A 13553-nucleotide genomic window follows, 5' to 3' on the forward strand; every position below is an offset into this window, starting at 1 on the left:
AAGAGTGAGGATCGAGGGGAAGAGTGAGGATCGAGGGGAAGAGTGAGGATCGAGGGGAAGAGTGAGGATCGAGGGGCAGAGTGAGGATCGAGGGGCAGAGTGAGGATCGAGGGGCAGAGTGAGGATCGAGGGGCAGAGTGAGGATGGAGGGACAGAGTGAGGATGAAGGGGCAGAGTGAGGATGGAGAGACAGAATGAGGGTCGAGGGACAGTGTGAGGGTCGAGGGACAGTGTGAGGGTAGAGGGACAGAGTGAGGATGGAGGGACTGTGAGGGTCGAGGGACAGAGTGAGGATGGAGCGACAGAATGAGGATGGAGCGGCAGAGTGAGGATCGAGGGGCAGAGTGAGGATCGAGGGGCAGAGTGAGGATCGAGGGGAAGAGTGAGGATCGAGGGGCAGAGTGAGGATCGAGGGGCAGAGTGAGGATCGAGGGGCAGAGTGAGGATCGAGGGACAGAGTGAGGGTCGAGGGACAGTGTGAGGGTCGAGGGACAGAGTGAGGGTGGAGGGACAGAGTGAGGGTGGAGGGGCAGAGTGAGGGTGGAGGGGCAGAGTGAGGATGGAGGGGCAGAGTGAGGATGGAGGGACAGAGTGAGGATGGAGGGACAGAGTGAGGATCGAGGGGCAGAGTGAGGATCGAGGGACAGAGTGAGGATCGAGGGACAGAGTGAGGATCGAGGGACAGAGTGAGGATCGAGGGACAGAGTGAGGGTCGAGGGACAGAGTGAGGGTCGAGGGACAGAGTGAGGGTGGAGCGACAGAGTGAGGGTGGAGGGGCAGAGTGAGGGTGGAGGGGCAGAGTGAGGATGGAGGGGCAGAGTGAGGATGGAGGGACAGAGTGAGGATGGAGGGACAGAGTGAGGATGGAGGGACAGAGTGAGGATGGAGGGACAGAGTGAGGATGGAGAGACAGAGTGAGGGTCGAGGGACAGTGTGAGGGTCGAGGGACAGTGTGAGGGTCGAGGGACAGAGTGAGGGTCGAGGGACAGAGTGAGGTTGGAGCGACAGAATGAGGATGGAGCGACAGAATGAGGATCGAGGGGCAGAGTGAGGATCGAGGGGCAGAGTGAGGATCGAGGGGCAGAGTGAGGATCGAGGGGCAGAGTGAGGATCGAGGGGCAGAGTGAGGATCGAGGGGAAGAGTGAGGATCGAGGGGAAGAGTGAGGATCGAGGGGCAGAGTGAGGATCGAGGGGCAGAGTGAGGATCGAGGGGCAGAGTGAGGATCGAGGGGAAGAGTGAGGATCGAGGGGCAGAGTGAGGATCGTGGGGCAGAGTGAGGATCGAGGGGCAGAGTGAGGATCGAGGGGCAGAGTGAGGATCGAGGGGAAGAGTGAGGATCGAGGGGCAGAGTGAGGATCGAGGGACAGAGTGAGGATCGAGGGGCAGAGTGAGGATCGAGGGGCAGAGTGAGGATCGAGGGGCAGAGTGAGGATCGAGGGGCAGAGTGAGGATCGAGGGGCAGAGTGAGGATCGAGGGGCAGAGTGAGGATCGAGGGGCAGAGTGAGGATCGAGGGGCAGAGTGAGGATCGTGGGGCAGAGTGAGGATCGAGGGGCAGAGTGAGGATCGAGGGGACGAGTGAGGATCGAGGGACAGAGTGAGGATCGAGGGACAGAGTGAGGATCGAGGGACAGAGTGAGGATCGAGGGACAGAGTGAGGGTCGAGGGACAGTGTGAGGATCGAGGGGCAGAGTGAGGATCGAGGGGCAGAGTGAGGATCGAGGGACAGAGTGAGGATGGAGGGGCAGAGTGAGGATGGAGGGACAGAGTGAGGATGGAGGGACAGAGTGAGGATGGAGGGACAGAGTGAGGATGGAGGGACAGAGTGAGGGTCGAGGGACAGTGTGAGGGTCGAGGGACAGTGTGAGGGTCGAGGGGCAGAGTGAGGGTCGAGGGACAGAGTGAGGATGGAGGGACAGAGTGAGGATGGAGGGGCAGAGTGAGGATCGAGGGGCAGAGTGAGGATCGAGGGGCAGAGTGAGGATCGAGGGGCAGAGTGAGGATCGAGGGGCAGAGTGAGGATCGAGGGGAAGAGTGAGGATCGAGGGGAAGAGTGAGGATCGAGGGGCAGAGTGAGGATCGAGGGGCAGAGTGAGGATCGAGGGGAAGAGTGAGGATCGAGGGGCAGAGTGAGGATCGTGGGGCAGAGTGAGGATCGAGGGGCAGAGTGAGGATCGAGGGGCAGAGTGAGGATCGAGGGGAAGAGTGAGGATCAAGGGGCAGAGTGAGGATCGAGGGACAGAGTGAGGATCGAGGGGCAGAGTGAGGATCGAGGGGCAGAGTGAGGATCGAGGGGCAGAGTGAGGATCGAGGGGCAGAGTGAGGATCGAGGGGCAGAGTGAGGATCGAGGGGCAGAGTGAGGGTCGAGGGGCAGAGTGAGGATCGAGGGGCAGAGTGAGGATCGAGGGGCAGAGTGAGGATCGAGGGGCAGAGTGAGGATCGAGGGGCAGAGTGAGGATCGAGGGGCAGAGTGAGGATCGAGGGGCAGAGTGAGGATCGAGGGGCAGAGTGAGGATCGAGGGGCAGAGTGAGGATCGAGGGGCAGAGTGAGGATCGAGGGGCAGAGTGAGGATCGAGGGGAAGAGTGAGGATCGAGGGGAAGAGTGAGGATCGAGGGGAAGAGTGAGGATCGAGGGGCAGAGTGAGGATCGAGGGGCAGAGTGAGGATCGAGGGGCAGAGTGAGGATCGTGGGGCAGAGTGAGGATCGAGGGGCAGAGTGAGGTTCGAGGGGACAGAGTGAGGATTGAGGGACAGAGTGAGGATCGAGGGACAGAGTGAGGATCGAGGGACAGAGTGAGGGTCGAGGGACAGTGTGAGGATCGAGGGGCAGAGTGAGGATCGAGGGGCAGAGTGAGGATCGAGGGACAGAGTGAGGATCGAGGGACAGAGTGAGGATGGAGGGGCAGAGTGAGGATGGAGGGGCAGAGTGAGGATGGAGGGGCAGAGTGAGGATGGAGGGGCAGAGTGAGGATGGAGGGGCAGAGTGAGGATGGAGGGGCAGAGTGAGGATGGAGGGAGAGTGTGAGGATCGAGGGGCAGAGTGAGGGTCGAGGGGCAGAGTGAGGATCGAGGGGCAGAGTGAGGATCGAGGGGAAGAGTGAGGATCGAGGGGCAGAGTGAGGATCGAGGGGCAGAGTGAGGATCGAGGGGAAGAGTGAGGATCGAGGGGAAGAGTGAGGATCGAGGGGAAGAGTGAGGATCGAGGGGAAGAGTGAGGATCGAGGGGAAGAGTGAGGATCGAGGGGCAGAGTGAGGATCATGGGGCAGAGTGAGGATCGAGGGGCAGAGTGAGGATCGAGGGGCAGAGTGAGGATGGAGGGACAGAGTGAGGATGAAGGGGCAGAGTGAGGATGGAGAGACAGAATGAGGGTCGAGGGACAGTGTGAGGGTCGAGGGACAGTGTGAGGGTAGAGGGACAGAGTGAGGATGGAGGGACTGTGAGGGTCGAGGGACAGAGTGAGGATGGAGCGACAGAATGAGGATGGAGCGGCAGAGTGAGGATCGAGGGGCAGAGTGAGGATCGAGGGGCAGAGTGAGGATCGAGGGGAAGAGTGAGGATCGAGGGGAAGAGTGAGGATCGAGGGGCAGAGTGAGGATCGAGGGGCAGAGTGAGGATCGAGGGACAGAGTGAGGGTCGAGGGACAGTGTGAGGGTCGAGGGACAGAGTGAGGGTGGAGCGACAGAGTGAGGGTGGAGGGGCAGAGTGAGGGTGGAGGGGCAGAGTGAGGATGGAGGGGCAGAGTGAGGATGGAGGGACAGAGTGAGGATGGAGGGACAGAGTGAGGATCGAGGGGCAGAGTGAGGAACGAGGGACAGAGTGAGGATCGAGGGACAGAGTGAGGATCGAGGGACAGAGTGAGGATCGAGGGACAGAGTGAGGGTCGAGGGACAGAGTGAGGGTCGAGGGACAGAGTGAGGGTGGAGCGACAGAGTGAGGGTGGAGGGGCAGAGTGAGGGTGGAGGGGCAGAGTGAGGATGGAGGGGCAGAGTGAGGATGGAGGGACAGAGTGAGGATGGAGGGACAGAGTGAGGATGGAGGGACAGAGTGAGGATGGAGGGACAGAGTGAGGATGGAGAGACAGAGTGAGGGTCGAGGGACAGTGTGAGGGTCGAGGGACAGTGTGAGGGTCGAGGGACAGAGTGAGGGTCGAGGGACAGAGTGAGGTTGGAGCGACAGAATGAGGATGGAGCGACAGAATGAGGATCGAGGGGCAGAGTGAGGATCGAGGGGCAGAGTGAGGATCGAGGGGCAGAGTGAGGATCGAGGGGCAGAGTGAGGATCGAGGGGCAGAGTGAGGATCGAGGGGAAGAGTGAGGATCGAGGGGAAGAGTGAGGATCGAGGGGCAGAGTGAGGATCGAGGGGCAGAGTGAGGATCGAGGGGCAGAGTGAGGATCGAGGGGAAGAGTGAGGATCGAGGGGCAGAGTGAGGATCGAGGGGCAGAGTGAGGATCGAGGGGCAGAGTGAGGATCGAGGGGCAGAGTGAGGATCGAGGGGAAGAGTGAGGATCGAGGGGCAGAGTGAGGATCGAGGGACAGAGTGAGGATCGAGGGGCAGAGTGAGGATCGAGGGGCAGAGTGAGGATCGAGGGGCAGAGTGAGGATCGAGGGGCAGAGTGAGGATCGAGGGGCAGAGTGAGGATCGAGGGGCAGAGTGAGGATCGAGGGGCAGAGTGAGGATGGAGGGGCAGAGTGAGGATGGAGGGGCAGAGTGAGGATCGAGGGGCAGAGTGAGGATCGAGGGGCAGAGTGAGGATCGAGGGGCAGAGTGAGGATCGAGGGGCAGAGTGAGGATCGAGGGGCAGAGTGAGGATCGAGGGGCAGAGTGAGGATCGAGGGGCAGAGTGAGGATCGAGGGGAAGAGTGAGGATCGAGGGGAAGAGTGAGGATCGAGGGGAAGAGTGAGGATCGAGGGGAAGAGTGAGGATCGAGGGGAAGAGTGAGGATCGAGGGGAAGAGTGAGGATCGAGGGGAAGAGTGAGGATCGAGGGGAAGAGTGAGGATCGAGGGGAAGAGTGAGGATCGAGGGGCAGAGTGAGGATCGAGGGGCAGAGTGAGGATCGAGGGGCAGAGTGAGGATCGAGGGGCAGAGTGAGGATCGAGGGGCAGAGTGAGGATCGAGGGGCAGAGTGAGGATCGAGGGGAAGAGTGAGGATCGAGGGGCAGAGTGAGGATCGAGGGACAGAGTGAGGATCGAGGGACAGAGTGAGGATCGAGGGACAGAGTGAGGGTCGAGGGACAGTGTGAGGATCGAGGGGCAGAGTGAGGATCGAGGGGCAGAGTGAGGATCGAGGGACAGAGTGAGGATGGAGGGGCAGAGTGAGGATGGAGGGACAGAGTGAGGATGGAGGGACAGAGTGAGGGTCGAGGGACAGTGTGAGGGTCGAGGGACAGTGTGAGGGTCGAGGGGCAGAGTGAGGGTCGAGGGACAGAGTGAGGATGGAGGGACAGAGTGAGGATGGAGGGGCAGAGTGAGGATCGAGGGGCAGAGTGAGGATCGAGCGACAGAATGAGGATGGAGCGGCAGAGTGAGGATCGAGGGGCAGAGTGAGGATCGAGGGGCAGAGTGAGGATCGAGGGGAAGAGTGAGGATCGAGGGGCAGAGTGAGGATCGAGGGGCAGAGTGAGGATCGAGGGGCAGAGTGAGGATCGAGGGGAAGAGTGAGGATCGAGGGGAAGAGTGAGGATCGAGGGGAAGAGTGAGGATCGAGGGGCAGAGTGAGGATCGAGGGGAAGAGTGAGGATCGAGGGGCAGAGTGAGGATCGTGGGGCAGAGTGAGGATCGAGGGGCAGAGTGAGGATCGAGGGGAAGAGTGAGGATCGAGGGGCAGAGTGAGGATCGAGGGGCAGAGTGAGGATCGAGGGGCAGAGTGAGGATCGAGGGGCAGAGTGAGGATCGAGGGGCAGAGTGAGGATCGAGGGGCAGAGTGAGGATCGAGGGGCAGAGTGAGGATCGAGGGGCAGAGTGAGGATCGAGGGGCAGAGTGAGGATCGAGGGGAAGAGTGAGGATCGAGGGGAAGAGTGAGGATCGAGGGGCAGAGTGAGGATCATGGGGCAGAGTGAGGATCGAGGGGCAGAGTGAGGATCGAGGGGCAGAGTGAGGATGGAGGGACAGAGTGAGGATGAAGGGGCAGAGTGAGGATGGAGAGACAGAATGAGGGTCGAGGGACAGTGTGAGGGTCGAGGGACAGTGTGAGGGTAGAGGGACAGAGTGAGGATGGAGGGACTGTGAGGGTCGAGGGACAGAGTGAGGATGGAGCGACAGAATGAGGATGGAGCGGCAGAGTGAGGATCGAGGGGCAGAGTGAGGATCGAGGGGCAGAGTGAGGATCGAGGGGAAGAGTGAGGATCGAGGGGAAGAGTGAGGATCGAGGGGCAGAGTGAGGATCGAGGGGCAGAGTGAGGATCGAGGGACAGAGTGAGGGTCGAGGGACAGTGTGAGGGTCGAGGGACAGAGTGAGGGTGGAGCGACAGAGTGAGGGTGGAGGGGCAGAGTGAGGGTGGAGGGGCAGAGTGAGGATGGAGGGGCAGAGTGAGGATGGAGGGGCAGAGTGAGGATGGAGGGACAGAGTGAGGATCGAGGGGCAGAGTGAGGAACGAGGGACAGAGTGAGGATCGAGGGACAGAGTGAGGATCGAGGGACAGAGTGAGGATCGAGGGACAGAGTGAGGGTCGAGGGACAGTGTGAGGGTCGAGGGACAGAGTGAGGGTGGAGCGACAGAGTGAGGGTGGAGGGGCAGAGTGAGGGTGGAGGGGCAGAGTGAGGATGGAGGGGCAGAGTGAGGATGGAGGGACAGAGTGAGGATGGAGGGACAGAGTGAGGATGGAGGGACAGAGTGAGGATGGAGGGACAGAGTGAGGATGGAGAGACAGAGTGAGGGTCGAGGGACAGTGTGAGGGTCGAGGGACAGTGTGAGGGTCGAGGGACAGAGTGAGGGTCGAGGGACAGAGTGAGGTTGGAGCGACAGAATGAGGATGGAGCGACAGAATGAGGATCGAGGGGCAGAGTGAGGATCGAGGGGCAGAGTGAGGATCGAGGGGCAGAGTGAGGATCGAGGGGCAGAGTGAGGATCGAGGGGCAGAGTGAGGATCGAGGGGAAGAGTGAGGATCGAGGGGAAGAGTGAGGATCGAGGGGCAGAGTGAGGATCGAGGGGCAGAGTGAGGATCGAGGGGCAGAGTGAGGATCGAGGGGCAGAGTGAGGATCGAGGGGCAGAGTGAGGATCGTGGGGCAGAGTGAGGATCGAGGGGCAGAGTGAGGATCGAGGGGCAGAGTGAGGATCGAGGGGAAGAGTGAGGATCGAGGGGCAGAGTGAGGATCGAGGGACAGAGTGAGGATCGAGGGGCAGAGTGAGGATCGAGGGGCAGAGTGAGGATCGAGGGGCAGAGTGAGGATCGAGGGGCAGAGTGAGGATCGAGGGGCAGAGTGAGGATCGAGGGGCAGAGTGAGGATCGAGGGGCAGAGTGAGGATGGAGGGGCAGAGTGAGGATGGAGGGGCAGAGTGAGGATCGAGGGGCAGAGTGAGGATCGAGGGGCAGAGTGAGGATCGAGGGGCAGAGTGAGGATCGAGGGGCAGAGTGAGGATCGAGGGGCAGAGTGAGGATCGAGGGGCAGAGTGAGGATCGAGGGGCAGAGTGAGGATCGAGGGGAAGAGTGAGGATCGAGGGGAAGAGTGAGGATCGAGGGGAAGAGTGAGGATCGAGGGGAAGAGTGAGGATCGAGGGGAAGAGTGAGGATCGAGGGGAAGAGTGAGGATCGAGGGGAAGAGTGAGGATCGAGGGGAAGAGTGAGGATCGAGGGGAAGAGTGAGGATCGAGGGGCAGAGTGAGGATCGAGGGGCAGAGTGAGGATCGAGGGGCAGAGTGAGGATCGTGGGGCAGAGTGAGGATCGAGGGGCAGAGTGAGGATCGAGGGGCAGAGTGAGGATCGAGGGGACGAGTGAGGATCGAGGGACAGAGTGAGGATCGAGGGACAGAGTGAGGATCGAGGGACAGAGTGAGGATCGAGGGACAGAGTGAGGGTCGAGGGACAGTGTGAGGATCGAGGGGCAGAGTGAGGATCGAGGGGCAGAGTGAGGATCGAGGGACAGAGTGAGGATGGAGGGGCAGAGTGAGGATGGAGGGACAGAGTGAGGATGGAGGGACAGAGTGAGGGTCGAGGGACAGTGTGAGGGTCGAGGGACAGTGTGAGGGTCGAGGGGCAGAGTGAGGGTCGAGGGACAGAGTGAGGATGGAGCGACAGAGTGAGGATGGAGGGGCAGAGTGAGGATCGAGGGGCAGAGTGAGGATCGAGCGACAGAATGAGGATGGAGCGGCAGAGTGAGGATCGAGGGGCAGAGTGAGGATCGAGGGGCAGAGTGAGGATCGAGGGGAAGAGTGAGGATCGAGGGGCAGAGTGAGGATCGAGGGGCAGAGTGAGGATCGAGGGGCAGAGTGAGGATCGAGGGGAAGAGTGAGGATCGAGGGGAAGAGTGAGGATCGAGGGGAAGAGTGAGGATCGAGGGGCAGAGTGAGGATCGAGGGGAAGAGTGAGGATCGAGGGGCAGAGTGAGGATCGTGGGGCAGAGTGAGGATCGAGGGGCAGAGTGAGGATCGAGGGGAAGAGTGAGGATCGAGGGGCAGAGTGAGGATCGAGGGGCAGAGTGAGGATCGAGGGGCAGAGTGAGGATCGAGGGGCAGAGTGAGGATCGAGGGGCAGAGTGAGGATCGAGGGGCAGAGTGAGGATCGAGGGGCAGAGTGAGGATCGAGGGGCAGAGTGAGGATCGAGGGGCAGAGTGAGGATCGAGGGGCAGAGTGAGGATCGAGGGGCAGAGTGAGGATCGAGGGGCAGAGTGAGGATCGAGGGGCAGAGTGAGGATCGAGGGGAAGAGTGAGGATCGAGGGGCAGAGTGAGGATCGAGGGGCAGAGTGAGGATCATGGGGCAGAGTGAGGATCGAGGGGCAGAGTGAGGATCGAGGGGCAGAGTGAGGATCGAGGGGACGAGTGAGGATCGAGGGACAGAGTGAGGATCGAGGGACAGAGTGAGGATCGAGGGACAGAGTGAGGATCGAGGGACAGAGTGAGGGTCGAGGGACAGTGTGAGGATCGAGGGGCAGAGTGAGGATCGAGGGGCAGAGTGAGGGTCGAGGGACAGAGTGAGGATGGAGGGGCAGAGTGAGGATGGAGGGGCAGAGTGAGGATGGAGGGGCAGAGTGAGGATGGAGGGAGAGTGTGAGGATCGAGGGGCAGAGTGAGGGTCGAGGGGCAGAGTGAGGATCGAGGGGCAGAGTGAGGATCGAGGGGAAGAGTGAGGATCGAGGGGCAGAGTGAGGATCGAGGGGCAGAGTGAGGATCGAGGGGCAGAGTGAGGATCGAGGGGCAGAGTGAGGATCGAGGGGCAGAGTGAGGATCGTGGGGCAGAGTGAGGATCGAGGGGCAGAGTGAGGATCGAGGGGACGAGTGAGGATCGAGGGACAGAGTGAGGATCGAGGGACAGAGTGAGGATCGAGGGACAGAGTGAGGATCGAGGGACAGAGTGAGGGTCGAGGGACAGTGTGAGGATCGAGGGGCAGAGTGAGGATCGAGGGGCAGAGTGAGGATCGAGGGACAGAGTGAGGATGGAGGGGCAGAGTGAGGATGGAGGGACAGAGTGAGGATGGAGAGACAGAGTGAGGGTCGAGGGACAGTGTGAGGGTCGAGGGACAGTGTGAGGGTCGAGGGGCAGAGTGAGGGTCGAGGGACAGAGTGAGGATGGAGCGACAGAATGAGGATGGAGGGGCAGAGTGAGGATCGAGGGGCAGAGTGAGGATCGAGGGGCAGAGTGAGGATCGAGGGGCAGAGTGAGGATCGAGGGGCAGAGTGAGGATCGAGGGGAAGAGTGAGGATCGAGGGGAAGAGTGAGGATCGAGGGGAAGAGTGAGGATCGAGGGGCAGAGTGAGGATCGAGGGGCAGAGTGAGGATCGAGGGGAAGAGTGAGGATCGAGGGGCAGAGTGAGGATCGTGGGGCAGAGTGAGGATCGAGGGGCAGAGTGAGGATCGAGGGACAGAGTGAGGATCGAGGGGAAGAGTGAGGATCGAGGGGCAGAGTGAGGATCGAGGGACAGAGTGAGGATCGAGGGGCAGAGTGAGGATCGAGGGGCAGAGTGAGGATCGAGGGGCAGAGTGAGGATCGAGGAGCAGAGTGAGGATCGAGGGGCAGAGTGAGGATCGAGGGGCAGAGTGAGGATCGAGGGGCAGAGTGAGGATCGAGGGGCAGAGTGAGGATCGAGGGGCAGAGTGAGGATCGAGGGGCAGAGTGAGGATCGAGGGGCAGAGTGAGGATCGAGGGGCAGAGTGAGGATCGAGGGGCAGAGTGAGGATCGAGGGGAAGAGTGAGGATCGAGGGGAAGAGTGAGGATCGAGGGGAAGAGTGAGGATCGAGGGGCAGAGTGAGGATCGAGGGGCAGAGTGAGGATCGAGGGGCAGAGTGAGGATCGTGGGGCAGAGTGAGGATCGAGGGGCAGAGTGAGGATCGAGGGGACGAGTGAGGATCGAGGGACAGAGTGAGGATCGAGGGACAGAGTGAGGATCGAGGGACAGAGTGAGGGTCGAGGGACAGTGTGAGGATCGAGGGGCAGAGTGAGGATCGAGGGGCAGAGTGAGGATCGAGGGACAGAGTGAGGATCGAGGGACAGAGTGAGGATGGAGGGGCAGAGTGAGGATGGAGGGGCAGAGTGAGGATGGAGGGGCAGAGTGAGGATGGAGGGGCAGAGTGAGGATGGAGGGGCAGAGTGAGGATGGAGGGAGAGTGTGAGGATGGAGGGGCAGAGTGAGGGTCGAGGGGCAGAGTGAGGATCGAGGGGCAGAGTGAGGATCGAGGGGAAGAGTGAGGATCGAGGGGCAGAGTGAGGATCGAGGGGCAGAGTGAGGATCGAGGGGAAGAGTGAGGATCGAGGGGAAGAGTGAGGATCGAGGGGAAGAGTGAGGATCGAGGGGCAGAGTGAGGATCATGGGGCAGAGTGAGGATCGAGGGGCAGAGTGAGGATGGAGGGACAGAGTGAGGATGAAGGGGCAGAGTGAGGATGGAGAGACAGAATGAGGGTCGAGGGACAGTGTGAGGGTCGAGGGACAGTGTGAGGGTCGAGGGACAGAGTGAGGATGGAGGGACTGTGAGGGTCGAGGGACAGAGTGAGGATGGAGCGACAGAATGAGGATGGAGCGGCAGAGTGAGGATCGAGGGGCAGAGTGAGGATCGAGGGGCAGAGTGAGGATCGAGGGGCAGAGTGAGGATCGAGGGGCAGAGTGAGGATCGAGGGGCAGAGTGAGGATCGAGGGGCAGAGTGAGGATCGAGGGGCAGAGTGAGGATCGAGGGGCAGAGTGAGGATCGAGGGGAAGAGTGAGGATGGAGGGGAAGAGTGAGGATCGAGGGGAAGAGTGAGGATCGAGGGGCAGAGTGAGGATCGAGGGGAAGAGTGAGGATCGAGGGGCAGAGTCAGTATCGTGGGGCAGAGTGAGGATCGAGGGGCAGAGTGAGGATCGAGGGGAAGAGTGAGGATCGAGGGCAGAGTGAGGATCGAGGGACAGAGTGAGGATCGAGGGGCAGAGTGAGGATCGAGGGGCAGAGTGAGGATCGAGGGGCAGAGTGAGGATCGAGGGGCAGAGTGAGGATCGAGGGGCAGAGTGAGGATCGAGGGGCAGAGTGAGGATCGAGGGGCAGAGTGAGGATCGAGGGGCAGAGTGAGGATCGAGGGGCAGAGTGAGGATCGAGGGGCAGAGTGAGGATCGAGGGGCAGAGTGAGGATCGAGGGGCAGAGTGAGGATCGAGGGGCAGAGTGAGGATCGAGGGGCAGAGTGAGGATCGAGGGGCAGAGTGAGGATCGAGGGGAAGAGTGAGGATCGAGGGGCAGAGTGAGGATCGAGGGGCAGAGTGAGGATCGAGGGGCAGAGTGAGGATCATGGGGCAGAGTGAGGATCGAGGGGCAGAGTGAGGATCGAGGGGCAGAGTGAGGATCGAGGGGACGAGTGAGGATCGAGGGACAGAGTGAGGATCGAGGGACAGAGTGAGGGTCGAGGGACAGTGTGAGGATCGAGGGGCAGAGTGAGGATCGAGGGGCAGAGTGAGGGTCGAGGGACAGAGTGAGGATGGAGGGGCAGAGTGAGGATGGAGGGGCAGAGTGAGGATGGAGGGGCAGAGTGAGGATGGAGGGGCAGAGTGAGGATCGAGGGGCAGAGTGAGGGTCGAGGGGCAGAGTGAGGATCGAGGGGCAGAGTGAGGATCGAGGGGAAGAGTGAGGATCGAGGGGCAGAGTGAGGATCGAGGGGCAGAGTGAGGATCGAGGGGCAGAGTGAGGATCGAGGGGCAGAGTGAGGATCGAGGGGCAGAGTGAGGATCGAGGGGAAGTGAGGATCGAGGGGAAGAGTGAGGATCGAGGGGCAGAGTGAGGATCGAGGGACAGTGTGAGGATCGAGGGGCAGAGTGAGGATCGAGGGGCAGAGTGAGGGTCGAGGCAGTACGAGGATCTGTTTTTGGATGATGCCACCGAGGGGCCGAATGTAGTAATGGGAGGGGGTCCAGGACAGATGGTTCGGATGCCTGGAAGGTTCGATGCATGAGCAGTAGAAGCCAATGGTATGAATGGAAGTTGGTGAGGGCATTTCACCAAGTGGAACAATATTGGAGAGGCATTGGGGGAGGACGGACAATCATCTCAGCTGAGGAAGGACAAGGAAGCCAAATTGAAATGGTGACGGGGTTTTCAGATCCACAGTTTTCAACATCAGTCTCTGGGTACTTGACAAACAATCATTCAGCCACTACCAGTCTTGATTCAATCACTCCAGTGCATATTACCTGTGAAAATGGACTTCCTTCTCGATAGAGAGGGGAAGTTGTCAAGGAGAGGAGTGAGAATTCCTTGCATATTCCCAAACATTGTGCTCATCCCCAAGTTCAGCAGCATCAGAAAAAACAGGATAGACCAAAATGGTGAGGCCGGGAAGTGTGTGATGGCTTCTGTGAAAGCGATGAATGCGAGGCCTGTACCCTCAACACCCTGGGTCAGAGATACAATCAACACTTTAGTCCAACATCATCAAACAGCATCGTGTTTTCAGGCAAAATCAATTAGGGCTCTGATAGTAACAAAACATCTCTTCATTCAACCCGCTCTCTTGTACAGAATCCCAATGGATCAAACCCTTTCCCATTCACTCTCACTGTACACTATCCCAATGGATCAAACCCTTTCCCATTCACTCCCACTGTACACAATCCCAATGGATCAAACCCTTTCCCATTCACTCCCACTGTACACCATCCCAATGGATCAAACCCTTTCCCATTCACTCTTACTGTCCTGAATCCCAATGGACCAAACCCTTTCCCATTCACTCCCACTGTACACCATCCCAATGGATCAAACCCTTTCCCCATTCACCCCCACTGTACACAATCCCAATGGATCAAACCCTTTCCCATTCACTCCCACTGTACACAATCCCAATGGACCAAACCGTTTCCCATTCACCCCCACTGTACACCATCCCAATGGATCAAACCCTTTCCCATTCACTCTTACTGTCCTGAATCC

At 60.2% G+C, this 13553-nt stretch overlaps 1 protein-coding gene across 2 annotated transcripts in view; it reads right to left on the bottom strand.

Moving 5' to 3' along the window:
* The window catches only part of LOC119956466 (sodium-dependent neutral amino acid transporter B(0)AT2-like), a 46522-nt gene that overhangs the window by 7184 nt on the left and 25785 nt on the right, over window positions 1-13553 (bottom strand). For both annotated transcript variants that reach the window (XM_038783735.1, XM_038783736.1), the window contains exon 9: window positions 12815-13016. In XM_038783735.1, coding sequence (XP_038639663.1) covers window positions 12815-13016 — 202 coding nt within the window. The remainder of the gene's footprint in view (window positions 1-12814; window positions 13017-13553) is intronic.

This window comes from Scyliorhinus canicula, chromosome 23, assembly GCF_902713615.1.
Source record: "Scyliorhinus canicula chromosome 23, sScyCan1.1, whole genome shotgun sequence".
NCBI classification, from domain to species: Eukaryota; Metazoa; Chordata; class Chondrichthyes; order Carcharhiniformes; family Scyliorhinidae; genus Scyliorhinus; species Scyliorhinus canicula.